We start from the raw sequence: 27,630 nt of genomic DNA on the forward strand, positions 1-27,630 counted from the left end.
AACTGAAGACAGAGGACCATGGTAGTTTCATACACATTGGGTGGAAAAGGAGGCATCCCCATGGATCCTGGGAGCACCTGGATTCAGCCATTTTCTAACACTGTAATGCATTGCTTCTGCTCTGAAGTCTTTTCTTCGTTCAACAGCTGACAGTTGACAATTTTCTCTGAAGTTACAGGGACATGTGCTTTGAATCATTTGCTATAAATAAGAACTCATTTGCATTTCATCCCAGGAGTGTCCCATTGGTCCCACCCATGCATACTGATAATTAGAAAACTCTGCCTTTTAAATGCAGTGGGGAGCTTCATCTGTCGCTAAGTTGAAATGGAGAACTTCAGACCAGGATTAAATTCACATATGCTTTTAACTCATTATCCTATTGTACGTTAGGGTCTCTGAACTCAAGAACTTAAAATACACAGCATAAGACAATATGAGGCTTGAAACTTGGCTTCTGTTTGAAGGAGAGTCATCTTTAACAGTTGTGAGAATATATGCTAATATCATATAAAGGGTGTGCCTCAGCTCTCCTGATGCCACTTCCCTTAATACATTCAGAGCCAGTTTTCACAAGTTAATTGTGTACAAATCCCTTTGGTGTTCTGCTGCCAAGCTGGCTGCAACTGCATTCAGTGATCCAGTGTTCAGGTATACACAGAGTATCTGCTTGCATATGTTCCATTTGATGGTTAGACTAGATGATCTTAGTGGTCTTCTCCAACCTTAATATTTCTATGATTCTATGCAAGCAAGTGCATCCATGCAGCTGTGTTGGTCCAACTTAGAACAAAAGTCAGCCTTACAGAGGACTCCTCCAAAACCCACAAAACAAGAACACAAGCCAAAGAAAAAGCTCCATGGCATAACCTCCATCTCTCCAACATGCTGCAGATCAACTGACATAGCCTTCCTGCATCTAGCGTGGTCACAGGCTACTGCCCTCCCACAGGCTTCAGACTGTTATTTTACTTCCCTCAAATGATTCTCATTACAACAGGGTTGATTGCTGAATTTAGAAGTAAGTGTATGAATCATACCATCAGCTCAGTTGTCTGGAATCTGGCTTTGCTATTCATTTCCTCATTGTTACATGGATCACAAGTGTAAAACGCTGTAACTGCATCAAATTTCTTTTTGCTGTTTTAACTCTACAGTTGCCCATGAGCAGATAGTTTTTAATTGCTCTCCACCTTCTTGACAGCCGGTCAGATGTGCCTTTACATCCTGGCTTGTGGAAGTTACAATGAGTGGCACATATTTACCATGAGGTTACTCACAGAATCACAGAAATGTAGGGGTTGGAAAGGACCTCTAGAGATCATTGAGTCCAACCCCCCTGCCAAAGCAGGTTCCCTACACCAGGTCGCACAGGTAGGCGTCCAGGTGGGTCTCAAATATCTCCAGAGAAGGAGACTCCATGACCCCCCTGGGCAGCCTGTTCCAGTGCTCCGTCACCCTCATTGTAAAGAAGTTTTTGCGCACATTCATGCGGAACTTCCTACACTGCAGTTTTTGGCCATTTCCCCTTGTCCTGTCTCCACACACTGCAGAAAAGAGCCTGGCCTCGCCATTTTGCCCCCCACACCTCAGATATTTATAGACCTGGATCAGGTTCCCTCTCAGTCTTCTTTTCTCAAGGCTAAACAGACCCAGTTCACTTAGCCTTTCTTCATAGGGGAGATGCTCCAGGCCCTTCACCATCTTTGTGGCCCTCCGCTGGACTCTTTGCAAGAGATCCCTGTCTTTTCTGTACTGGGGAGCCCAGAACTGGACACAGTACTCCAGGGTTATTGCCCAAGAAGACTTTCTCTATCCATCTCCAGGGATGAGACCTCAGCACTGAGTATCTATGTCCTGCTCAGTAAGAAAAACAGAAGACTCTCAATGCTAATTTAATATACCACACACCATCAGATCCACTCTGTCTTTCCACAAGTGAAGGTGGCTCAGCAGCACTGTATCTTTTGTCACAACTGTCCCCCATGTCCCACCCAGAGAAGAGGACTGGTTTCACCTCCTTGTAGCCTCAGGAAGAGGATGCATGCACAAGTTACTCAGGGCATTAGTCATGAGCCAGGCTTTTGTTGCTGTACTTAGATACACAGAGGATAAAGAAACAACCCACCCATCTATTAAGACATGCTTTAATGTGACATCCTTCTCCTTTCAGCTGTTTATTTGAACTATGCTGATGATCCATAATGGCACAAGTACAGGTCACAGCAGACTAGTGTGCTGTACTTTCTTCTGGCTGAACACTGCCCTTTCTATCAGCCATCACACTAAGTAATGTTGTAGTAGTCTTCCCCATGTCCCTAATGAGCCTAAATCTATCTACCAGATTCTAATGCCTGAAAATTACTCTTCAACTTTTTAGTAAAAGAAGCGTTTTTGACTGATTTTCTTCTGCAGATTTCATTTTTCTCCCGTTACATAATTCAAAATACATCTTGCATTCTTTCCCTTTGAAGCCAGAAGTATTCCCAAAGTACAGGAATACTAGAGCAGTTTTTATGATTTTGGAGGGGGCAGGATAGAGGAGGATTCTCCTTCCCCTTTTTAATCATATAAAAACCAGTAAGCATATTTTCAGAGCAATGCTCCTCCTTTCCCGTTATTATCTCATATCAAACACTAGCACTAAATTTACACATTCAAAAACTGGGTTTCAGTCCATAGCAACTATTCTGAAAATGGGTATATTTGAATTTCCAGATTGTGTAAGCAACACTAATCCTAGTTTGAAGTTGTGGGGTATTTTATGAATATTTGCTGTTGACAATAGCAAAGATTCTTCCTATATGTTTATCAAACAAAGGATTCAAACGCCACAGGTTCAATAGAATATTACAACTTAGCAGCACCACTGAACACTTTCATTTCTACTCTAATCTTTAAGAGGATTTTGCTAAAACGATTAATTACTCAGAGACAGAGGAAAAGTTCAAAGCTGGCAGGAAAAAAATGGTCAGTCTCATGTACTTTCATTACCCACTGTCAGCTACGACAAAGAAGCAAAGACAGCACACAACATGTTGCTTTTGATCACCATCTAGCGCACGAATTAAGGAGCTGCACAAGTTTAGGGAGGAGACTTTCTCCTTGAAAGTTAAGCAACAGCAGGATTAACAGTTCTTTTCATCATTTTTAAGAGATCTCAGACAGGCTTAGGGAACCTGATAAGTCAGTAATTTCCAGATGCCCCTAGCTGCCTTATGAAAGCCAGGAATTGCATAAGGACACGGTGTTATGTGTCACAGTAGTGCTGTGACTGTGTTGATCAAGGGATATAAAAGCAGGATCTGCACAGTGAAGAAGTTACATCTTTCTTTCTAAAAGGAAAAATATTGTTTTTCCCACACTAACAGGCAGTCTAAGGATCAGGCAGATTCTCTGACACTACGACTTACCCGTAGCTGACAGCCACTGTTATACAATATCTATCTGCCCATCCCAGAACTCACGTAGAGCCCCTAGCCAGAAGGCATATCTTTATGTGTCCCTTCATGTCTGAAGTTCAGACCATCAGCTGAACTGTCACTTAGAAGGAGAAAAAAAAGAAAAGAAAAACAAAAAGAAAAAAAAATAAAAGGAATAAAAGAAGAAGAAAAAAAACAAAACAAAACACTCATTTGTTGCTAAAACTGGATGCTGACTCCCTGGACATCACTGAATTCAGAGTTTGAACAGAACAACTTAAATGCTTAGGAAGGAGGGAAATACAGAATCTTCACAGTTTCATGTTTTATTTTGTTATTATTTTCATTTCTTATCACTTCTCTGTGATAATTATTCAGAATATCTACTTTCCAGTCTAAACCTTGTAAGCAATATGTACTCTATACAAAGGATTAAATGAAGAAATAAAGAAAAGGATGTTGCTGCCCAGAACATACGAGATGATTCACACTTGGTATAGACTATTCTTTAACTGCTCGTGCCTTCAAACGATCAGGCAGCACTACTCTGGAAATTATGCTGATTTAAGAACTGGAAAAAATTTCCTCCCATCAGACCTCGCTGCTTTTTCTTCCTGACTGGTCCAGACAGGCATTAGCGGTGCGGGCACTAATTAGCAGTACAAAGCCATTACTGTTGTTCTGGTGCCCCCCGATGGTCTCCTGCGTTTACTGCTAGCTGTGGCTTAACTGCTGGAAATCCTGCTCCAGAGGCAATCCTTAGAAGCCCGTGTAGCTCTCCGCTGCTGGGTCAGGGAGATTAAGCCTCGAATCCATGCACAGCCAGCTCGTCCCAGCACGATGTACTTATAATATTTGGTTTCCAGGGCTGGGCACACAGTGCAGGTTCGACAGTCAGCTTGTACCCACTATGCCAAATCAATTGCTGAAGAGTGCTTTGCCAGCTCGAGCAACAAGCTTTCTAGGTCATTTTAAATACCTTGTGGTTACCACTGATCATGAAAATGAACCTGGTTCCTAAGCACAGACACAACTTACAGGGTCTCTGTAAAAAACGATGTGACATCAGGCATCATAAAAGCATGTAAAGTCCACAAATGCCCAGCGCTCCCTACGCCTTCCCTGGGTTCTCTAGTTGCCACATCCCATTTACACAGATACTGGCACAGCCCAGGTCCTGTGTCAAGTTTTACATAGCATCACATCCTGTCCCAACTCAATGGCAGGAATTAAGCACACACAGTGTGTTAGGTCTTCATTTCAACCACATCGTGGCACACAGATAGTCTCACCCATCTGTATGTTAACCTTTCCATTTGATTACAGCCTGATGCAGGGCAGGCAAAGGGAAAGGATCCCAGTCACAAAGGGCCTTCCAAAAGACTCAATTTCCAAAGAACTTCAGGTAGAAAACAGATGAAAGCTTAAAGCTTTATTAGGAGAGATCAGATGGCCAAAGGCTGCAATCTTTCAATCAAGAAAGAAGACAGCTTTATCTCAAATCCTGGTTCATTGTAAAGTGAGGATAACAAAGCAATATTTAACAAGTTGAAAAGGGGAAATGGATCAGATAGCAATCAATATAAATGTGACATGGAGAACATTTATCAGAAGGAAAAGAAATCCTTGATTGACAGGATTAAGAAAAGAAGAAACATTTTATGTACAAGAGTATAGATGTAAAGCTGGCACCATGGCTAATCATTAGAAATGCAGACAAGGCAGAAGTACTCAATAAACTTTTCATTTCTGAAGGGAGGGAGCACGGCAAAGGGTTCCCACCACAAAGCCAATGAACATTCCAATCCAGTAGCAGCCAGTGGGATGTTAAACACCAACGGAGGGCAAATTTTCAGATCTACAGGCCTGGATGGCTTTGCAACCAAGAATTTTAAAACACTGACTGAATCTTCTCCTAAGTTCTGAATCACTAAGGAAACTGCAGAATACAAACATTAGCATTCAAACAAAGGTTAGATGTGGCAATGTGATGGACCTAGTGAAATTAGGATGTTTAAGTCAATATGAATATAATGTAAAATACAGGAAAAGCTCATATCTGATTAAATTTATAATGAACTAAAGGCTAGGAACATATAGTTAATTTAAAATTGATCTGAACATATTTGAAACTTAGCCTTTTGGGGTATAGTTACATTTATATCTTTGCCAAGCACTATTTTAATGGTCGGTCTGCCTTCACAATTTTGCTGATGTTACATATTTTCTTGGTGATTTACTCACACAAAGCAATAATAAGAAAGACTTACAAAAACTATCTAGGTGAAAAATAGCAGGAAAAAGTAATACTTTTAATAAGATTTGAACAATAATATCTTTACATGCAGCAAAGAGAACATTCATCAAATGCAATTGCCTTTGAGGCTCCACAGAAATCAGGATCAGTCTTAATACTAATCCCCACTGTTAATTTTCTGGAAGTCAATAAATGACAGATGATACCACGTGTGAGTGAGAGACTCAAAAATGACAAAAACAGAAGCAGACAGGCCATTGCAGAGACCTGCTGTGCTCAAATACACTCTAACAACAGCTTTCTCATTTAGCCATTGGTAAGTTACGCATTACAGAAGAAATAACATATTCAGCTCAGAATGGATGACTGTCTTAAAGGACTGACTCTGAAAACTGTACAAGTCAGCAACAAAACAAAATTTCTATGAGCTTCCAGATCACGTATCAGAAACCAAGAATCCTTCCTGGAAGGAAACAGAGGTCTCAGTAATTATTTCCACTCTATATCAGAACCAAGATCAGGTTTTAAAAGCTCCATCAAGAAACAAATAATAAAGATTTATAACTAGGTCTTTTATATGGATGTGTTTAAAAGAGTCAGGGCTGATCTTCAGATGGATGCCAGGACCACTGGTTAGTCTGGGATTTCAGTCTTTTCCTTGATCCAATGAGGGGGGAAATGGGGGAGGGAGAAAGGGGGGGGGGAAATAATAAGAAAAAAGATTTTAAAAAAGTCTTCACAAACTATTTTGAGTTTGACCATTTCTCTGAAATAGTCGTTTATTCTTCAAGAAAAGTTTTCATTTCAGCATTTATCAATGCAATACATTTTCTTTGCAAAGCCTCATCAGCTTGGGCTCCCAAAGGAAAACACAGAAGATTGGTCATCAGCATTAAGAGACGGTTTTATCTCCATATGCAGTATTGCAGATCCAGGTACTGGCAACAATACAGAGTTTAGATGTTTGCTTTTTTTGTTGTTGTTGTTTTGTTTTGTTTTTTTAATGATAATGAAAAACTGGATGAACACTGAGTGCCGCAGAAGGGATTCAGTGACTAAAGAAGACTTAAAGATATGAATCCATTTAGTTTATAAATAAAAGAAAGAACAGTGACTTGATGATAGTTCATGAATGTTAAGGTAGAGAAGTAAGTTAGGAAGGCTATTTTAATGTGAAACACTCTGCCCATATATCTCTTTCTATACAAGAAGGCAATTCAACAATTTAAAGAAGATGTTGAGAAAAATGGCAGTTTTTCCATTCCTTGGTATTCTCCATTCAAGAAAAGATGCCCTCCTGGAAGATGTGCTTTTACAGGAGGCTCTGAGCTTCCCAGAGAAAAGCCCCAGTGAACACAAAGGATGCCAGGTAGTTTATTCTGTCCTTTCATTCTTCCAGATCATAGGCTTCAAGTTTATGACTAGATGCAAAACAGCTGCAAACATGTAAATTATAGTTTATTTGCTTAGATTCATAAGCAGCTGTACCTTGATAAATGATGGGTAACACATTCCTGCCTAGCAGGCACAATTCTGTTGAAGTGTACTTTAAAGTGAAAAAGATAAAGCCAGCTGATATCTTTCACAGATCTCTGGACGCCCACCATCCAAACACATCTCTCCCAGCATATGTGGCCCATTTAGACTGTAAGAGCACAAACACTGCAGTGGTAAAGAACTGGTGCTAAGAAGTGGCAGGAAAGGGCAGAGAGACAGCAGAATGGCTGCGAAAGCATAACAGCTTCATTGCTCCTCCTTGGCAGAGAGCATGCTCTCCTCTGTAGTACTTGCACTCCTACTGCGGTGTTCCTCAAAAAAAAAATGCATCTTTTGGACTACTAGGAACAAAGCAACAACATTTTCATGCACTACTGCTCTTCCACAAAATCTACATAAGCTGTCCAGTATGAACAGAAGTGTAAAGCCATAAATGTTTCACCTGTATCCCAAAATGACCACTAGATAATCCTTTCATTAGAAATTTGTAACCTCTGTATGTTTATCACTCTTTCTTTTCCAGAAATACTGCATATGCCCTGCTACCCTTTGCAACTCCACATGACATGGAAGTTCCTCGCTTATGCCCAATATAGCAAATACAATATTTCCCAGGTAGGTTAGCTCAGTGTTGAAATTGTTGCCCATGTTTCAGATCAAAGCAGAAGGATACCTTTCTTTGGAGGTAAATTAAAGACTTGTACAGTTAAGCAGCTCCTGTTTTCTGGCTGATTGGGCAAAGAGATATCTTATCTAGTTTTCCATCAAATGCACAGCATCTCATGCTGTGAGGGTCCACTAACTATGGGTGGAATTCAAATTATAATTTCCTTCACTCTAATTCCCCATAAAGAGATCAGAAAAATCACTGTGCTATTAATCTTGTAATCACTGTTAATGCACTACAGCCAATTCATTGCTGTTATTTATTAAACACAACAAAAGCAACAGAATGCTAGAAAACATTTGGTTCACTCAGAAACTACAGTAGGTACCAACTGACAGGGCACAACAGTGACAATGACACTAGAAAGATTTATAACTAGAAGAAACTTCAGCCCATAAGCAACTTCAGATATTCAAGTACCTTCATAAAACATTTAACACATTCAGAGAAGCTCCTGTTACCACACCCCTGCAGGGGGAGAGACTGCACTGATAAAGGCACAGACTGAGAAGTAGTGGTTTCCGCTCTACAATACAGTTTTGCTGTGGGCAAAAACAAGAAAAGTCGTGCCCTAACTATTAAACAACTGATGAAAATTATTTTTGCTTGGCCTCATTTTTTGCTCACACTCTCACTAAGATTCACCCTATGCAAGGGACCAGTGAGGAGAACAGGCATCACTTTCATCTCACATTAATCCTTCAGTGATGAAATACCATGTATTAGCAAGGTTAAAGAACACAGACAATGACTGTCTATGTTCTAGACAGTTCTGTGTTCTATGGTCTGCTAAACCAAAGACTATGCTGGACAGCCTTTTCCTCAGTCCCTTGAGCACCCACATGTTCACTGCAAGTGTTCACTTAAAAATCATTATGTGTTCCCATTAGTGAAGGACCAATTACAGTGTTTCAGAGTTTCACATGTGAACGAAGTAAATTCAGAGCTGAAGTGCAGATCAGCTTCACATGCTCAGTGCCATAGTAGGACCATTTTGCAAGCACACAGAAGGAGGAGAGACTTGTGACCACATGTAATGGAAACACCTTGAAATGCCAAAACTCTGAATGACTGTTTTTCTCATGTTTCAGAAAACCAGCAGGAGCAAAGGGAAGACAAAGGAGTTCATTTTTCCCCAAAATGCCAGATAAAATCATCTAAGTCAATGCATTAATATATGATTACTATTTATTATAGAACAGGGGGACAACTTTTATTCTGGTAGAAGCTGAGCAGAGAAAGAAGCTTCTAGTGACCTCAGGACTCCAGTACTTAAACATTCCTGAGAAGCTTCAATTATTGAGCTCCCCCTGTAATGTATATTGGTTTTCATTCTGATCCACAGGCTATTAAACATGATCTATGACACTTTCAGAAGAGCTATAGTTTGGAGTTCAGCCTGTAACTCAAACTTCTTTTCCTTCCAAAATTTGTTATTCATATGCATATAGCACTGAGTGAACATAATGAAGAAGTGAACAGATACGTAGGAGCACAACGATGCTTTATAAGAACACAGCCAATAGGATCAACCAAAACTAAATTAACTGTGTTGAATGTCTTCAAACTAAGCTTCCTTATTAAAAGGAGTTCTCTTCACAGGCAGGCACCAAAGGCAACTTAAAATATTAGTCAATATGTTCTAACTCTAAAGGGAAGGAAAGAGTAATTAGTCTTATTAAGTAGAGGAAATACGTGTTGTTTGGGGAAACAAGCAGTACAGACAGAAATGTGGATGCACAAAGATGAACTCTACATCTCAGCCTTCTTGTGATTGTGTGGCTGTTAATAATTTTTTCTTAAAATCCACTTAATTCAGTACTATGCCTTATTTTATCCTTCTTCAATAATAATAATAATTTACATTATCCCAATATATAAATATGCACACAATCATAACCATGTGTACACAAGAGCATGTACATATGTTTATATTCAAAAAGTGCATGTGAACAACTCCAAAAGTATTGCAGTACTGCATTATAAAATATACAGTTATTCATTACTAAAGCAAAAAATGAACAAAAATGCAATATTCTGTGTGGCAGCATGACTCAAAAAGTGCTTATTTTTATTATGCCACGATAAAATAATGAGAGATACAAACAAGGAAGATATGTTGGACTGCTCTTATGCAAAAACATGCTTGAAACTCATACAATCGTACATTATTTCCACCATTCTCTTTATCTGTAAAATATTGATAATTCTTTATTAACTTACCTACTATTCCATATGAAACAAGTGTTAACTAGCAGCACACATTGAGCCTAAATTCCTTTATAATAAAAATAGTTTTATGTTTGCTTTAAAAAACCATCAGAGAGTTGACTTAGTTTTCAGATAAGCCATTTCTGCATACTAGCCTAAGGGCCAACTAACAATAAAAACAAAAAATGTTACATTATTTTTGTTATGTTCACAGAAAAATCATTACTTTTCTACCTTGGTCATTCATGATTGCAAACACATTTCTAATGCTCCAGTTTTATCCTAGCATAATGAAGATAACAATTATCTCCACATTAGGAGCACTTAGATGTCTTACATTTCTCTCACATAACTCTTAAGAGTTCTTCATGAAGATGGAAAGAGTGGTTTTTTGAGGTGTGTCACCAACTTCCTACTTACATTGTTTGAACTGTGCCAACTTTCACTTACTACCCAAACAAATCCACTTTTCTGGAAAAGAAACAGAATTCCCCCCTTTCGCCTTCTATAATCATCAGTACTTGTAACAGTGAATGCAAAACACCCATTGCTTCAGGTATGAGGAATTATCTGTTTCAAAGTGATATAAATTAAATAGCACTGTCTTTGTTCATACAGAAAAGCAGAGTCTGTGCAGTGCTTAAGCACCCTTTTGTCAACTGAATCTGGCAATACACTGAAGTGGAGAATACAGTCCTAACGAATCTGCATGGCCTTTGCTTCTCTAACCTTTCAGACTGAACACAAGGCTCCTTAGATGCCTCCTATATGTAAAGCAGGTTTTATTGTGTGTGAAGCTTTCAACAATGCCATGGTTTGAAATTAGTTGTTTCTTTTCTGTATCTGAAGTGAAAGCTAGAATAACCCAGGTTTTAGTGAGGCAGTATGCAAAATTAAGGCACTGCTCAAGCCAAACCTGTAAGAAGGGATTGCATCCACACAAAATATACACAGCTATAGTAGGTTATTTCCTTGGGTCCTGAGAGAACAGTTCTGTTAGCTACCTATTCCTAGAGACACAGTTTTTAAATACAGCACTTAATTCAGGCTTAAGTGACTATACTGCTCCTAGAATCTGAGCTAGATACACAGCCTTACACACTGCAATGAAAAGATATCTTGCACTAATCTCCCTGAAGGATTTGGTCCTTTGCTTTCAACCTATTAGCCACATGATTTTACTTCCACACCATATTTTTCTCCTCTTTGTCCATCCACCCCAGCTTTATTTCATGTCACTACATGCACTGTCACACAGAGAAATGATCCGACCCTCCCTTATCCTTAAAAGAATTTCCTCCTTCTTTGGGAAAGAGGAAATCCTTGCTCAGCCTGCATGCAACTTACGGAGCTGCAGCAGAATCTCTCCCCACAGCTTTGATTGCTTTTGTATGCTGAGCACTGGGGATCAATAGACCTCAGTCCTCAGTGGGCCTTGAACATGCATAGCTCAACATTAAGACTCTGACAAAAGTCACCTTGCACTCTTGTCTAGTAAACACTATAGCTCCAAAGCCATTTGAGGTTTTTTTCTTAGTTCTTAGAATTGAAGAGTAGCTTTAGAACCTATTTAACAGTATTCCTAAGGTAGAAACACTTTGCTGCCAGAAATGTTTTTATTGCTGGATGGAATGTAAATATCATCAGTTCCAGATATAACCTGATATTACAAGTCTAGGAAGTGACTGAAGGATAAAAAAAGACATAATCGGCTTTCCAAAGGACAGAAATTGGATGGATAAAATGAATCTTTTACTGATGTTCATTCCTGCCTATATACCTCAATCTGATCTAAAAATGAAAAAAGAGAATAATGAAGGATTTCTCCACGTAAGTAAGAATACTTACTGGCGCCTACAGCTACTATCCACTCTTGAAAAGCCAGTCTGGAAGAAAGGCAGTGCAGAAAGCTAGAACATAAATTTCTACAACTGCCATATGACAATATAATAAAACATCACTTAGGACTACTGTAGATAGCATGGTGTGGAAACCGTTCACATCTTTGCCTTATTTCATTACCTCTACTGTAGGTTGCAATATTCATACAAATATGCCTTCTTTCTATTTCCTACACACACACACCTAAAATGCCAGCCATCACCATGAAAAGCAAGTTTGAGAATAGGTCAACAGAGTCACAAACCTTTGCATTCAGGCTGAAAGCTATGCAGCTGTAAAATTCTACCAAGGTGGAATATATACTGGAGTGCTGCTAGTACCCAGGTCTAACGTGAGATGGGCATTGTCAATGTTAAAAGGGTCAACCCCTAATTCTATTAGTAAGAGACGTTAAGAGTCAATCTGACCCCTTAGTCAAGTCCTACTACTTCAGTACTCACTGAAGAAGAGTGAGTAAATATAAAGAATTATATATAATAAGAATAAGTATAACATAAAGAAAAGCCATAAACTCCAGTTATGTGTAGATCAGTGCTAAGAAACCAAAGTATTCTATTTTTTATTAACATTTTTCTTTTAGAAGCATTTTATTTTTCTGTTCTTACAACACAAATCTAAGAGGGATACGCTTAAAACAAGGTCATGCTAAATCTTTTCTTTAATTAACAGCTTCAAATAGTTTCTACTGCTGAATTAAATAAAACTGCAGAAATATGTATTAAAAGGGAAGTGTGCAAATCCCTCATTAACAAGGTTGTAAAACAATGCTATAATTTCCCTCTACTACTCTGGACCATTTTACCGCTCCTACTCATTTATCAGAGCTCAGATCTCTCTGCTTAACAATAACAGTAATTTATATGCAGCTAAACTACAAAGATTTTATTCATCTACTACTGCATATCATGTACAATTAGTTGCAATATAGGAAATGTTGTTGCTTTAACATGTGACTGGTTATTTTATTATTGAATTTCTGAGTACCATTCTCTCCTGAGAAATGGTCATATTACTACATAAGTCCTTCTTATTACTGTATTACTCATTTTGTGGTTTCAGGACTGTGCCTCTCCCTCCTGAGCTCCCCGCCTTCTGCCATGCCTCATCTGCAGTCCTGCTCTCACCTCAGCATAAGACAGAGACACCAGCCAGTCCCATTGAATTAGGATATTCTGTAACTCCTCCCTCCAGAAGCTGGTGAAATAGAGCCTTAAATCAGCACAGAGCATGCTCAGGATACATTACTAGATTCTTCTTATTTGTGTTTATGAACTGTGGCATCCATTCTGGGATCCTAGCATCTCTCAATTTCCCCTCTGAATAATGAAGACACACAAATCCTTCCAAAGGGTGGTTTGACGTTGTTGCTTAAGTCCTGATCTGAGACTTCCTCTTCTCCACGTTAAAGACAGAGGGAAGCTGTGACTACTCCTTCTAGTGTTTCTGCCACAAATCATAGAGGATGAATCTGGAATTTCTGTCAAGCATTAGGATTTAGCTGACAAACCAAGATTTTTCAGATAAACCCTTTGTAAGGTCTACATCACATTCTCTGAAAGGATCATCCATCCCCCTGGAAGATGTTTCCTTTTAGACCTGACAAAGTCATCTCTTCAACTTGTAGAGTTTTGTTTAAATTCACAACTGATTTAGCGAAAAGGACATGGCACCATCCCTTAACAATCCTCATGCATTTGAAAAACAAAAACAAAACACAAAAACAAAACCAAAAAAACAACATTCTTTTTTCTTTCTATTCTTCTCCAAACACATTTCTGTATGATGATATTAGTTCAATGCAACAAGAAAACACGTGGGATCAGAAACAATTAGATCAATATAGAGTTTTCACAGATGTCTGATGAACAGCTCCAGAGCTGTCAGTCACAACGATTTAGCCAATTTAACTCCCATATAAATCTGTGTAAATCTTACCATTGATTTCCCTGTCATTTTATATGCCCCTCCTAAGAAACTCATGTCAATCTAGAAGCCAGAGTCAGTAACACTGTTTGTTACCATAAAAATTACTAATGTGAGCAGAATTCCTAGTGAAAGGTCTCTAATATTACTCAGTAAACACACTATAAAATAATACTCAAGTGTATGCAAGGCATTTAAGCAATTAAGCAATAATATTTTGTATAGAAATACACTTGCAGTGATATTTTGGGAACCTTTTTTGTGCATCAACTTGGGCTTTCTGCATTTAATACTGTGGTTATAACCCGTGCAATTCACCTCTAGATGTTACAAAATAGATAGAGAAAACTTTATTAATACAGTTCATTGAAGCTCTTGTTTTCCCTTCCCATTCAAACCTATTACCATAGTAAACACATATTTTGAATATATAGAGAATACCGAATTGGGCTCTTGATTAGCGTTTGATTTATACCACAAAGACCACAGGATTCAGAGGTTGCCAAGGCAACACCACTTCAACCCCTTTATATTTCTGCTTTGATATGAAGCCTCTCATTACATAAATGTATCACAACACCAGCCAGCATGACAGGCTATTTTACAAATATGTCTTCAGTTAGCAGACATCTATATTCGTCTGTTAAGTGGGGGGAAAGGTAGGAACAAGGCTGCCCTTTACTAAGTGGGAGAAAGAAGCAGCAAAAATGGCATTCCAAGCTATATGGGCTTTATTATGAAAGTGTATCCTCAGCTTTTTAATATTGCCAATAAAGCTTGAATTATTTGTCCAAAAATCCACAAAAGCATAGAAAGCAAACCAAACCAACCAACCAACCAACCACAAAACCCAAATGAATAGAGTCCAAAACTACAACACTCGAATTTTGAATAGTTGAAACGAAATACAGTGTACAAAGCCTTCACTGAACCATTGGAAATCTGATATTCCAGCACACATTGTTTAGAACTACAGCCTAGGCAAAATTTAATAAAGAATAAGAAACTGAACAGAAATATACTGAAGTTTTTTATACCACAGCTTTGAGGACTTTGGTATTTGGCAAAAGGAACCACTATCCTTCTTTACTGTGCAGTAATCATTAAGGAGCAGACTAAATACAGTTCATGTTCCAGAGCCCCTTAGCACAGCCAGGCTCCATAGGAAAGGGCTCTTTTAAAGACAGTTACCTCAGGTTCTCCTTCTTAGTTCTCCAGATCACACAGAGACTGAGCAAACTGCCAGCTGATCTATAACATATAAGGAATAACTGGATGGAATGGTTAGTAATAGAATGGCAATAGTTCTGCATGTATCCCTCCAAATACTTCCTTATGCCCCAACAAAACCTGTGCTTCCAGGAGGCTTTCAGAGACTGCAGTATCAATAATCAGCTATTTCTGCATCACCTGGAGACATTCCAGAGTTGAATTTTTGTACCTTTGAATTTTTAAACAGATTGTTTCAAGTAAGAATAAGCATAGATATCAGTTGTTATGGATAAAATATGAATATTTGAATGGCATAGGCTTAAAACTTTGATTTCTCTCCTCACTTCCACTTCTGGCTTATAATTTCCAATCATGCTTATATCACTGTGCATAAGTGACATATTGATTGTGATTAGCAAATCTTGCAGTTTCATGAGAGAAGAAAAAGCACCACTAGGGGGCACATCCAACTTTAGCAAAGTGACTCCAAGGCTGGCTCCTTCATACCGAGTTTGCAAAGGCAAAACAACCACACTTACAAGTATTTCTAGTTGAACTGAACAGTAGCTCCCCAGTTACATGGATTTCCATTTCTTTGGTTTCTATAAGAAGAAATGCCTCTTAGGAACAATGATATTGTATGCAACCTTGCATCACAAGAGTTATGCCATTTGCTTTATACTGAGTACTGCAAAATATTCATGGCATGGGCTATCCTGGACTATGCACCTGCATCCAGTGCCTTGATGTACTGTAAAAAAGTACCAGCTTCCCCATACACCTAACTCCAGTTTCAATTCTAAGAGATGCAAATGCTGCAAGACCATAGCTGTACTCAGAATTCCCTATCTATTGATGAACAGGGTGATATACAATTTGTTCTGGTCTTCACACTATGTTGTTTCTCATTTTCTATGGTGAAGTGATGACTCGTGACCAGCTAGTGGCTGTATCAGGTATCTTCCAGTATACGCTTCTCTATCACCTTCCATTTCAAATGACAGAGATTCTGAAAACAGCAAGTTATGCACCTACAGCCCACCCAAGACCCCAACACTTAAGAGGCAGGAAAAAAAAAAAAAGAAAAAAAAAACCCTAGAAATAAAAAAAGAAACTTCAGATAGACAATTTATGTAGGACAGCTAGAAGACTGACATCAGAATCAAGTATCATGCTTTGGCTGTGATGCAGTCCACCCTGACATTTCCACATAAAGTGGGCTGTGAAAGCTGGAGAAGAGCCAGCACAGCTGAAAACCTTCAGGGTTATTTTGCATAGGACTATGCAAATTCTTCATGAATCTGAGGACTCCAGATCAGGGTTACTGGCTTATCAATTTTCACCAGCACTAAAATATACATAGCTAACCTTAGAAGACATCATTTTATTTTAAAAAATACTGCTGAACAAGCGGTTGAATAAAATCAATCACTTGCTCAAGGGATTTTTAAGAGATGAGTTTCCCTAATTATTGTCAGATATGCAGGTCAACAAAAAGAAAGATTAATTTCTGAATGAATGGAATAACTGTGATGTTTAAACATTACTTGGAAAGATAGATTGTGAACTAAAGCATCCCAATGCTCAGGTTTGTGAAATAATGGGAAAATGCAGAATGCATTCACAGTCAAGGAACTGTATGCATCCCCATCCGCCTGCTGATGGCATGCGGCAAAACTGTCTCCAGACTACATCACTCATCACTTACACCTTGCTAGAAAGGATGCATTCCTTCTTGCCCAGCTGTGTCTTTGTACTGGTTTAATGCAATACAAAGAACAGAGTATAGTGTTTACACCAGCAACCTTCGGTCACAGAACAAACTGACATTAGCAAAAAAAGGCAAGTCAGCTTTATTTTGTGTGAGACTTGGTGCTGCCATCTCACCTGCTCACTGATATGTGCAGTATTTTGGTTTTCTTAGTCTTTCATCAGAGGCACTAAGAATCAAGAAAATGTCACCTTGCCAATGAAAAGCATTCTTAAGATCTGCAGTAGTGCCCAGTTATTGGGAGAAGCTTCATACAAGTTCTCTCTCACAAAACACCTGCCAGGAATCTGCATTTCTTGGCTCAATCTATATCATAACTGTTCCCCACCCTGAATGGGTGCACCATTGTTCACCACAGCAGAGAACCAGGAATTGAAAAAGTCTCTCACTCATACAGTGTATGTGCTCAAAGCCATTCATTCTGCCATATCCATTCCCTCCTCAGTCTTCACCCTGGCATATATAAATCGAAGGTGGCAGTTGCAGCATTATTTCTTCTATGTCTTCCCATTTCCTCTCTTTTCAAACCCTTACTCATGCACAGAAACAGAAGCTGTAATACAGCTATGTATATGTATATATGCGCCTTTCAACCTAACAAGATTGGATGGATGGATCACCGTCTATCCATGCTTTGCGAAAACATGGTGAAAGCACACCCTGGTTATGCATGACTTTGTAATGCAATGGTTAAATATACTTTACAAAACAACACAGAGACATTTAATTAAGACCTCATCCCAGAAAGACCACAGCATCCAGAGCATATTAAAAGCAATTACCAAGAAAGGCAAGCTGCTGAAAGAAAAGCCAATTTGATAGGAAGTATGCCTGTTTTGTCTGTTTATACATTTCAAACATTTCATACATTTAAAACAATCAATTTTAATTTCTACTAAGAAATCTAGGGAACAAAAATAAACGCAGAACACTTAACAAACTTAATTTCTCACAGAGATTATAAACTGATACATAACACTAGTGTCTATTGGTTTCTTAATCAGGTCTTAACAACTGATTCCCAGCTAGTTACACTTCAAAATTTCACTGCTGCCTTTTTCAAAATGTTCACAAACCTATACCCAAGACTTACCAAAAATACTCTCCAGTGAAGTTTTTACCATTGTAATTCTACTTTCATTTTTGGGTTGTTTAACATCAAAAACTTACTCTGAAGCACTTCCTTACCTACATTTTCTATGGCAGTGTGAGACAAGTTTCAAGGACAATGTTCAGTGTCTGAAAGAGGTAATGAATACTCTGTCTAGACAGGAGATGCAGACAAGACTGTTCATCTTCTCTCAGTAATGCCATCTGCTTTCAGCTTTGATAGTAAGCTGAATAATTGTAAATGTCTGCATTTTTTAAGTTAAAAAAATACAAATTTGCTTTGTCTAAAGAAGGAATAAAATTTAAAATGCTGCTAGTATCTATTTAACAATTAGATCATTATTGTACAGATGGTTAAATGCCAGGAAAAAGCCAGGGGCTATTTCACATTCTTACACAGCACATAAGTGCATCAATAAGCTATAGATAACACTGTTCATGTTACACTCACCTGGTGTAGCTTCTGCCAAAATTCAGGTCCATCCTCCATTTTTCTTAAGCTTGGTGGAACGTACCAAAAGCAAACATTTGCGTACTCCGGCTAAACAAGAGAACAAGGGATTGCTTATGAAATAAAACCAATGGGGCAGGAACACATATTACAGCTCATCAACAAGTTCTGTCTTATTTGAAGCAGAGAGAAGCTTTTGAGATTACACTTTCTTTAGTCCTTCTTCTCTAATTCATCTTTTGTTTCCCTTATTTGAAAAAATAGTTTTCAACATTGTCCACTACTGCCAGAAAATGAAATTCTACTGGGACTCATTTCTTAAGACATACCTACTTAATATTACCTTGCTAAAAAATTTCATTGGGGGAAAAAAGAACGACAAAACCAGTGTAAGAGAGGCATAAAGAGCTAACATATGGATTTCAAAACTCTGTTTTCCTCTTTAAAGTTACTATATTTTCTTTTTTAGTTTTCTTTTTAAAATAGAAATTTCCTATGATGCATTTCACACAAAACACCACACAAGCCCATTATTTTTGGCGCTGCTTAGTACTTGCACACCTAGTCAATTTTCTACTCAACTATGCCAGTTCCCTCTTAGATCATATGACATGCAGCACACTATGTAGTTTTGGAGTTAATGCTGGTCATCTCAGGTCCTGCTTTTGTGGTTTTTTTTAATGAATCTCAGGATGCTCTATTTGATACATGCCATATACTGGAAAGCTCTTGTCCAATGTCTAAGCAGGTCTTTCGAGCAAATCTCTGCTTCCCTCCTGTGCAATGTTTCATTTAAACTCAGTGGAGAGTAAACTGCAAACCTCCTGACAAGAAGAATGGATGTTCATCATACATTATAAAAGAAAGCATTTTGTTTCATGAGGTTTCCATTTTGTCTATAATTGAAAAAAGGCTCCTTGCAGACCATTACAGAATGTGACTAAAGAATCTGACTAAATTTCAAGCTAATTTGAAACAAATTTTATTCTATTTTATCTATTTTTTTAACCAGTACAGATAGTAATAGCATGAGTAGATTTGTGTTCCAATCCTATCCAATACGACCACAACAACACTCAGTTAATCTTGACCTATATCACTCTCAATGCAGTATTTAACTGGGTTCTAAATCACAACCTGGATTATAAACTAACACTCCCCCTCCCTCCCACACACCATCCTCATTAGTATGGTTGAATGAAAAAAAAAGAAGTTAAAAGAAATCTTGATAGATGGATCACACCATCACTTCACCCCCCTGAATGCGGCTGCTCTTACAACGGAGGCAGACCCTGAATGAGAGGAGCCCACCAGCTGAGATGTTCTCTTTCATGAAAGGGCACTGGGAACTGCTCATATCATTTTCTGCCTCGCTTCAAAGAATGCATTAAATACAATTTAATCATCAAGGAGAATATTGTTGTCAGCAGGAACAGAACTGCAAACCTGCCACCTGCTGTCATTGAATGAAATAAAGCTCAGCACTTGAAGTCCCATTTCTTTCCCCAAAGTGCCTGCACTGAGTACACACAAACACAGATCCTGAAGAGGCAGTGATTTCCTCATGAACACAGGCATGAGATGACTGTTGGAGGGTTTATTCTAAAACTATTTAAAATCAGATGGCAGGATGAAGCAGATGGCATATATTACCATATTGCCGCTGCCTATATTGCCTCCTTGGTTGTCTCTGTTTCCTTTCACACATCAGATACTTCATCCCCCTCTGAAAATACTGTTCATCCTAGAAAATCCCAAGTACATTTCACTATTGCTTCTCATCTTGTCACAGTTCTCATCCAAGCAGGTAAGCAGTTATACCACAGAGGAGTTCAAGATGACATGTGCACATGTGGTATTTCCAGGCTACAGAACGGTTCTCATTACAGGACTTTCTCTGTGTGTACCACAGGATCATCTTCCCAAGATTCTTGTCTGAAGTCCAATTTCCTTTCATAAAGGGCTCACTTAACTGGCCCTAGCTGACTTTCCTCAAATTCCCACTGCTTGTCCTCTTGTGTTCCTGAAAACTTCTTTCTCACCTTCACTCAACCTCCTTCTCATAGCCCATACCATAATGTTCTCTCCAATCTCATTCTCCATCAAGGTGTCCTGTTCCTGAACAAACTAAACAGTCTCTGCTCTCATCAACATCTTCCACAGCTCCATTACATCTAGCCTTATTGCCAATCCCTACAATAATGGAGAAGGGAGAGTTTTTTAATGAATGTGCCAGTTTAGTAAACCAATCAAGTGCTGTGTCCCAGCATTCTTCACTGCATATACAGTTTCCCAGTATGCACTTTCAAACCAGCAGTTTTCGAAGTTAAAAAAAGAAGTTCTACGAGAGGTTTTAAATATATTTTATATTTCATATTAATTCTAGCCTAACCTGGAATGCTCATTGCATCAGCAAATGTAAACAAAATCCGCATCTTAACATTTGTTGTTTTCCATGGTATTCTCCCAGCCATCTTTCTCATGCATACACTTCCAACAAGGCAGATGACAAGCCTTTTCAATGCCCTCTCCCCTTTTCCATCCCAGAAATTAACCTCAGTAAGCAAATAGCTGGGGATAGGCTCAAAAATGAAAATCTTTAGCCCTGCTCACTCTCCTTTAAGCAAGACCATCATCAGATATTAAGCTGACAGGTTTAGCCGTGATGAAAATAAACAACTTTTTGGTAGTTTTTAGAAAGATGGTTGTAGAAATGGAGTTAAGGGAGGGAAAAAAATGGACTTCAAAGATGAAAAGTCCATTTTAGAATCAAAATATTCTGATCATTCTTCCAGCACAAAATCTTATCTGTAAATCTGGCAGGCACGACCTTTTTACAGTCAGACTCTTCACTTTGACAGAAAAACGCTCCATTTATACACCCTGAGGTAATACAGGCCCAGAAGCTATGATAATGGGCAGACTGGTGGTAGGGAATACAGAACATATGTGTTCAAACACATCTGTGCATCACAGCTTATTGAATTACACACTTCAAATGTAAAGTGGCATTTGGCTAAAAAGAAGAAAGCCAAACAATACACGAGAAGCCACAGTAATACCATTTCAGTTCCATTTTCACTTACCTCCAAAAGAAGCTGAAATCCTTCTCTTTTCTTAATTTCTTCCACAAGGTATCTGTAATTAAAAACACAGGAATTTACAACATACAACAATAGAATACATACAGGCAAGAAAAAAGGCCTTGAACACACACTTTTTTTTTTTTTAACTTTTTTTTTTCTTTACCCCTTTTCTTTCCCAAATCTCCTTGAAGAAACTGCAGAGTTAAACCTCATTTCTACCTGCTGTGAAAATATAGTAACTATCAGCTCCTGGAAACAAATGAAAGCTACAGCAAGCCAAGGAGCACAGAGGAGAGGCCAAATTCTGTCCTCAGGCACTGATTTTCAGTGAAGCCACATGGCACAAATTGATCCTATTTACATCAGGCTGTGAATGTTCCTGATGCAAATTTCCATTGACGTTTTCCACAAATTCCTCAACCTCTTTCCCTCAAGTGCTGACGCTGTGCTGCTGTCTTATTCCCTGCTTACTCCTACATCTCTTGCACTATGACTATCGTCACCAGGGTCCCGTAGTTTCACCCAGAATTTAAGTTTCCATCAGTTTTACTGCTACTGTCCTTGTTCCATATTTTATATAACAACGTGCATTTCCATTTAGTGAGACACTTCACAATAATTCCTAGGCATCCTTTTCTAACAATGCACTAAAATAGATTTAAAAATGGGAAAGGGAAAGGGGAAGAGGAAGGGGAAGGGGAAGGGGAAGGGGAAGGGGAAGGGGAAGGGGAAGGGGAAGGGAAGGGAAAAGAAAAGAAAAGAAAAGAAAAGAAAAGAAAAGAAAAGAAAAGAAAAGAAAAGAAAAGAAAAGAAAAGAAAAGAAAAGAAAAGAAAAGAAAAGAAAAGAAAAGAAAAGAAAAGAAAAGAAAAGAAAAGAAAAGAAAAGAAAAGAAAAGAAAAGAAAGGAGAAAATTTAAATTAAAACTTTGGATCCAAACAGTATCAATTTTTTTAAAACATGATCTCAACTTTGACACTGGCAGAAGTCAGTCCAGAATTCTGAAGCAAGGAAGACAGTTTGTTATAGCCAGTGCTTCACAGAATCACAGGGGTTGGAAGAGACCTCTGGAGAATGGACCCTAAAGATCATCATGTTCTAACTCCTCTGCCATGGGCAGGTTTGCCAACCACAAGATCAGGCTGCCCTGATCAACCCCCTGCTAAAGCAGGTTGACTTCTCCCATAACTTCCCCACTCGAAACCTTTTCCAAGGAAAACTCTGACGAAATTACCTCAAGCTCAGACAGCATTGCCATGTCAATATATTTTTAGTCTTCTATACAAAGGTGCTTTCTAACAATAATGAAATGAAGACTATCTAACTTCAGATTTTGTATAAGCCTGTTTTTCTGTTGCATTCATTCAGTATTTTCATGCCTGCAACTGCCTTGCTGATCATCACAGAAATAATTCCTTTATTCACTACTAGAGGGGAAAAAAAACTGTCAGAATAACCCTCATGGTCCTATTTACACCCCTGAAATCTGCCTTCACAAGGACACTGCCAGCACAGCTGTATTTGCAAAGCCTGAGGTGCAGTAGAAACAGGTTGGCTAGGGAAAGAGTAAACAACACTCTAGATGGTACAATGTTTTCCAATCTGTGCATGGGGACTTGCCTCATTGTTTATCATTAACAAGTACTGTGCATATGACTCATTACCTCTTAGCACATATTCCCATAAAATGATTGCTGTGACAAAGTGCCAGTTCCCAGCAACACAGTTCTATGACTTGCACTGAACTGTGCGTGGCTGAGATGTTTCCCTTCATCGTAAGAAGTCTGGGATCTGGGTCTTTTCTGCCATGACCATTCAGACCCTGCTTTTTGTTATCTGGCTGTTAATGTGCACGCTACTCTTTAGGTTGAAAATGAGGCATACTGAAAGGCAAGCATGAGAATAGCTCATGGCTCTCATACTGGCCCCTGATGGATATCATTCATCACCTCTACCTGAACATTGACCCACTGATCATTATTCTCTGGATACAATCTTGCAACCAGTTCTCATCCATTGAACAGTCTACCCACCAAATCCATATCTTTCCATTCTGGAGAGAAAGATGTGGGGGATCATGTCAAAGGCCAGACAGATCACACTTGTCCCCCAACCCCCACCTACCAATCCATCTATTTGAGGGGTGTGTAAAGAACAGTTTCTTGTGATGACTGAGACAAAGAAGTTTAGTATTTCAGCCTACTTCTTGTCTGTTTTTACCAGACCTTCTGTTTTGATCACTAGAGGGGCAGTACACCTCAGTATGCCTTCTTGGACTTTCCTTTTCTGATTGATGTAGCAGCAAAGTCCTTTCTTATTCTTCTTTGCATCCCTTACCAAGTTCAGTTGCAGCTACGCCTTGGCTTTATTGATCTCATCCCTACACAGTCTAGCAGCATCGTCTCAGGATACCTGTCTCTGGTTCCACTGCCTGTGCATTTTCTTCTTGCTCTCCAGTTTGACCAGCAAGTCCCAGTTCATCCATGTGGTCTCTTGCTTTCCTTTCCTGACATCCTGCACCTCAAGATGAAGACTCTTGTGCACTAAGAAAAACAGATCTGCCAGCTTTGCTTCACTCTATTCCCCTGTCCTTGACGACAGGGCTTTTTATTGGTTGACTCCCTGAAGACCTCAAAATTGGCTTTCCCATGGTTTAGCCCCCTTATTTTACTCCTTGTCCCAAATCCCTCATAAGTGTGAAGTCCACCACCTCATGATCGCTACAGACCAGGCAGCCTTCAATCCTAATGCCAGACATCAATTCATTTGCGCTGGTGAGCAACACGCCCAGTACTGCATCCCCTCAGTGGGGCTGTCTATTACTTGGCTCAATAATTTATCCTTGATGCATTTCAGGAGCCTTCTGGATTGTCTACAGCTCACAGTATTACTTTTCCAGCAGACACCGAGGTGGCTGATGTTTCCCAGAAGGATAAGAGGCTCCTGTAGCTGGAAGAAGAAGGTTTCATCAACCAGTTCTGCCTGATCAGGCAGCCTGTAGTAGACATCAACCAAAAGGCTCCCTTTGTTGCCTCTGTCTCTCTCACCCATAGGCCTTTGACTTGCTTGTAGTCATTCTTCAGAGACAGCTTTTCCCACTCTATTTCGTTTTTTGATGTAGAGGGCAACACCTCCCTCCCTCCTTCCTCACCTGTCCCTTATGAACAGCTTGGAGCCATTGATAGACACAATCCAGTCATGGGAATCATTCTACCAGGTTTCAATGACAGCAACTATATTATGGTTTTCTAGTAGTGTGGTGCTTTCCAAATCCAGGCTACATGCATTGGTGTAGAGGAACTTCAGATAAGTAACCAGCCTCGTCACTTTCTTGGTAGATAATTTTTTAATTCCTTTGAAGTATTTCCCTTGAGTCTTCTCCTGTTGCTTCAGTTATACCTGTCTCATTGTCATAAGATTTTAAGTGTGCTGCAGTGTTGCCAGCACATTTCAGGGCAGCAGGCTGAGGGCCCCCACTAGCACCCTGTCCCTCTAACCTAGTTATGTCACCCTATATCTTATCACAGGCAGGCTTGCTATTATTGCCCTCCCCCTTTAAACATAGTTTAAAGCCCTGCCAATGAGCCCTGCTGGTCTGAGTCTGTACAGTCTGTAATTCATTTTATGGCAGTGGAGTAATTTACTCTGCATCTTTCCATGGCTGACAGTGGAATTTTATTACCACATTTGCAGAATGTCAGAAGGGCTTCAATCTCAGAGAGGACTGGCATGCACAGAGAAGTGCTATTTGCCATGATTAAACCTTACGGAAAGTGAGGGGTGGGAATCTGGTGAGGGGTGGGAATCTGCAGCGAAAGCAGACATATGTCTGTTAGAAGTAGGTGTCATTAAAAGAAGAAAAAGGCAAAAAAAACCCTGCAATATGCTCAAGTATAAAGTGCAGAGCTGGGAAGAGTTATATCTAATATATTGAAAACATGATTCACCTCCAAACCAAGAAGAAATTAATGAAATAGCCAATAAGTAAAGTTTGATGCAACAGAAATACATGACTGCAATTACCTTAAAACCTTTGCAATTCTAGCTATCCACAGAAAACAAATCTTGCTCTCGGGTTGTGCAGCCAATGTACCAATTCCAGAATTAATCCAGGTCTTTATTCAAGAACACTGAAATACTATCTTAGTAATATCAAAATAAAATCTACCATAACAGACCAGGAAAAAGACTGCACAGCTGTTGAGTAGTTAAAAAACCTGGCATTGTGCCCAGCAAACCTGATGTCTCAGCTGCAAAGTGCCCATGTACATGCAAACTCAAGATAGCAATGCAATTACTATAAGGAATATACTTCATCAGATAATGACTAAGAATTAATTTTCTTCTTCAAACAACAGAAAAATAAGAAACAAAACAAATCCCAGTCACTCTTTAGAAGTGAATTCAGCTTGGAAGCTGAACCCTAACATTTAAAGAAAATATTGATCCCAGAGAAGTCATTAATCACTCTACACTCAGGTCAGATGACTTTGGCCAGTGACCTTCAGAAAGCTGAATTCTCCTACTGATAGTGAAATGAATTACAGACTCTGTACAAATGTAGACCAGTACAATGCTTCAGAACAAATACAAGGTGCAATCTAATCAGAAGATTTTAAGGACATATAATCAGTAAATTAATTAGTAGCTTTGAAGAAATCAGAGAGAATACGGCAAGAGCTCAACTGGGCTTTTCTGGTTTTTGTTCTCTCTTTACTGCTTCCTAATCCACTCTGGGTTTAAGTCATGGATTTTTCAACTTCTCCTTTAAGTGACTTTGTTAAAGTGACACTATTCCTCTAATTTTCAGTAAACATTAAGTTCCTTTAAACTTGGTAGCTTATATTAAAAATAAAATGGCAATATTATATGGATGACTGCCTTTAAATACTAATGATTTCCAAAACAGTAGTGCATAGGTAGCCCAGGAGTGGGTGAACATTTCAGTATAGCTTATCCTGTGCATGTTCTGAATAAACTCATTTCTTCAAGTGAATTGTTTTTAATGGGCCATTATGTTATTTCAATATTATCTCTTCTATTAGAAGATAAAACAACTGGTGTACAGGAGTTTATTCCCAGGAACTAAGACATCATCACCACTTTAGAAAACACCTTCTGGCAAGAATTTCATGGAATTCATGTGTGGAATCCAGTTCTGTAAGTAGTAAAATTGAAAAAAAATAGCCACAACCAACCAAAAAAACCAACAAAAAAACACATTAACCAACCACTACTAAAGAAAGATACATTTCAGCTCCTAAATGAACATACTATAAACATTGAGAATTTCAGTAAACATATGAAAAAAGTAAACAAGTGTTACCTCAAAGCAATCTGCCTCTGTTTTCTTATAGCTCTACTTCCTAATGTTAGCAGGGTCCTTATATGAATTTCCCCACAAACAACACTGGCATTCTGTTTCCTCACTTGCAAGGAGTTAAGTAGACAGAAGAATGGCAAATTTACTTCTTGCTAGACATGGCTCAGAACCTGGCACATAGTGTATTAATTACACGCATTAATACCAGAACATACAGTTGCGAGTTAGAAGAGGGAGGGAATGCTGGTAAGCATTGTCCTATGCCTAGATCATATATCATAAATGTTAAACAAAGTAGATTGAGAGATGAATTCACTTTTTCTTTTTTTTTAACCAACATCTATCCCTATTGTCACAAGGAATAATTACTATTAAATATTTTAGCAAATTTAATCACAATAATTATTACTGCTCTTGCTACTAGTTCCATCCTCATGTTATGTAGAAACAAAAAGGGAAAAGGGTAACAGTTTGGTCTGTTTCAAGCTGAGAAGTGTCAGTACTGTCAGCATTTCAGTCAATGAAACAGACTACTTAAAATCATGAGGAGATACCTAGCCAAAGCCAGTGCTCTGTTCACTCTCTCCTCAAGGCCTGTGGTTCCCAATGCTTTCCACATGAGCCAGAATTTGAATGCATCCGGACGTCTGCTGCACTGAATGGACTTGTCACCAGTGTCATAGCTGACATCGTAGAACTTGTCCTGCTGGAACAGGTACGCAGCCTTGGCAGAGTAACATTTCTTCAGGAGACCCTATTAGATACACAACAGAGGTTTAGACTGCTGATAAGAAAGTATT

The 27,630-nt window shown here is 38.9% G+C and overlaps 1 protein-coding gene across 2 annotated transcripts in view; it reads right to left on the reverse strand.

The window, feature by feature from the left end:
• GADL1 (glutamate decarboxylase like 1) overlaps window positions 1-27,630 on the reverse strand; it is an 84,840-nt gene that overhangs the window by 12,891 nt on the left and 44,319 nt on the right. Inside the window, exons 12-15 of one of the 2 annotated variants that reach the window (XM_072328534.1) lie at window positions 27,385-27,584; window positions 21,510-21,561; window positions 18,424-18,513; window positions 15,071-15,130 (exon numbers count right to left, since the gene is read on the reverse strand). In XM_072328534.1, coding sequence (XP_072184635.1) covers window positions 15,086-15,130; window positions 18,424-18,513; window positions 21,510-21,561; window positions 27,385-27,584 — 387 coding nt within the window. In that variant the 3' untranslated portion in view covers window positions 15,071-15,085. The remainder of the gene's footprint in view (window positions 1-15,070; window positions 15,131-18,423; window positions 18,514-21,509; window positions 21,562-27,384; window positions 27,585-27,630) is intronic. The other variant, XM_072328533.1, reaches the window with a different exon arrangement.

This window comes from Excalfactoria chinensis, chromosome 2, assembly GCF_039878825.1.
Source record: "Excalfactoria chinensis isolate bCotChi1 chromosome 2, bCotChi1.hap2, whole genome shotgun sequence".
NCBI lineage: Eukaryota > Metazoa > Chordata > Aves > Galliformes > Phasianidae > Excalfactoria > Excalfactoria chinensis.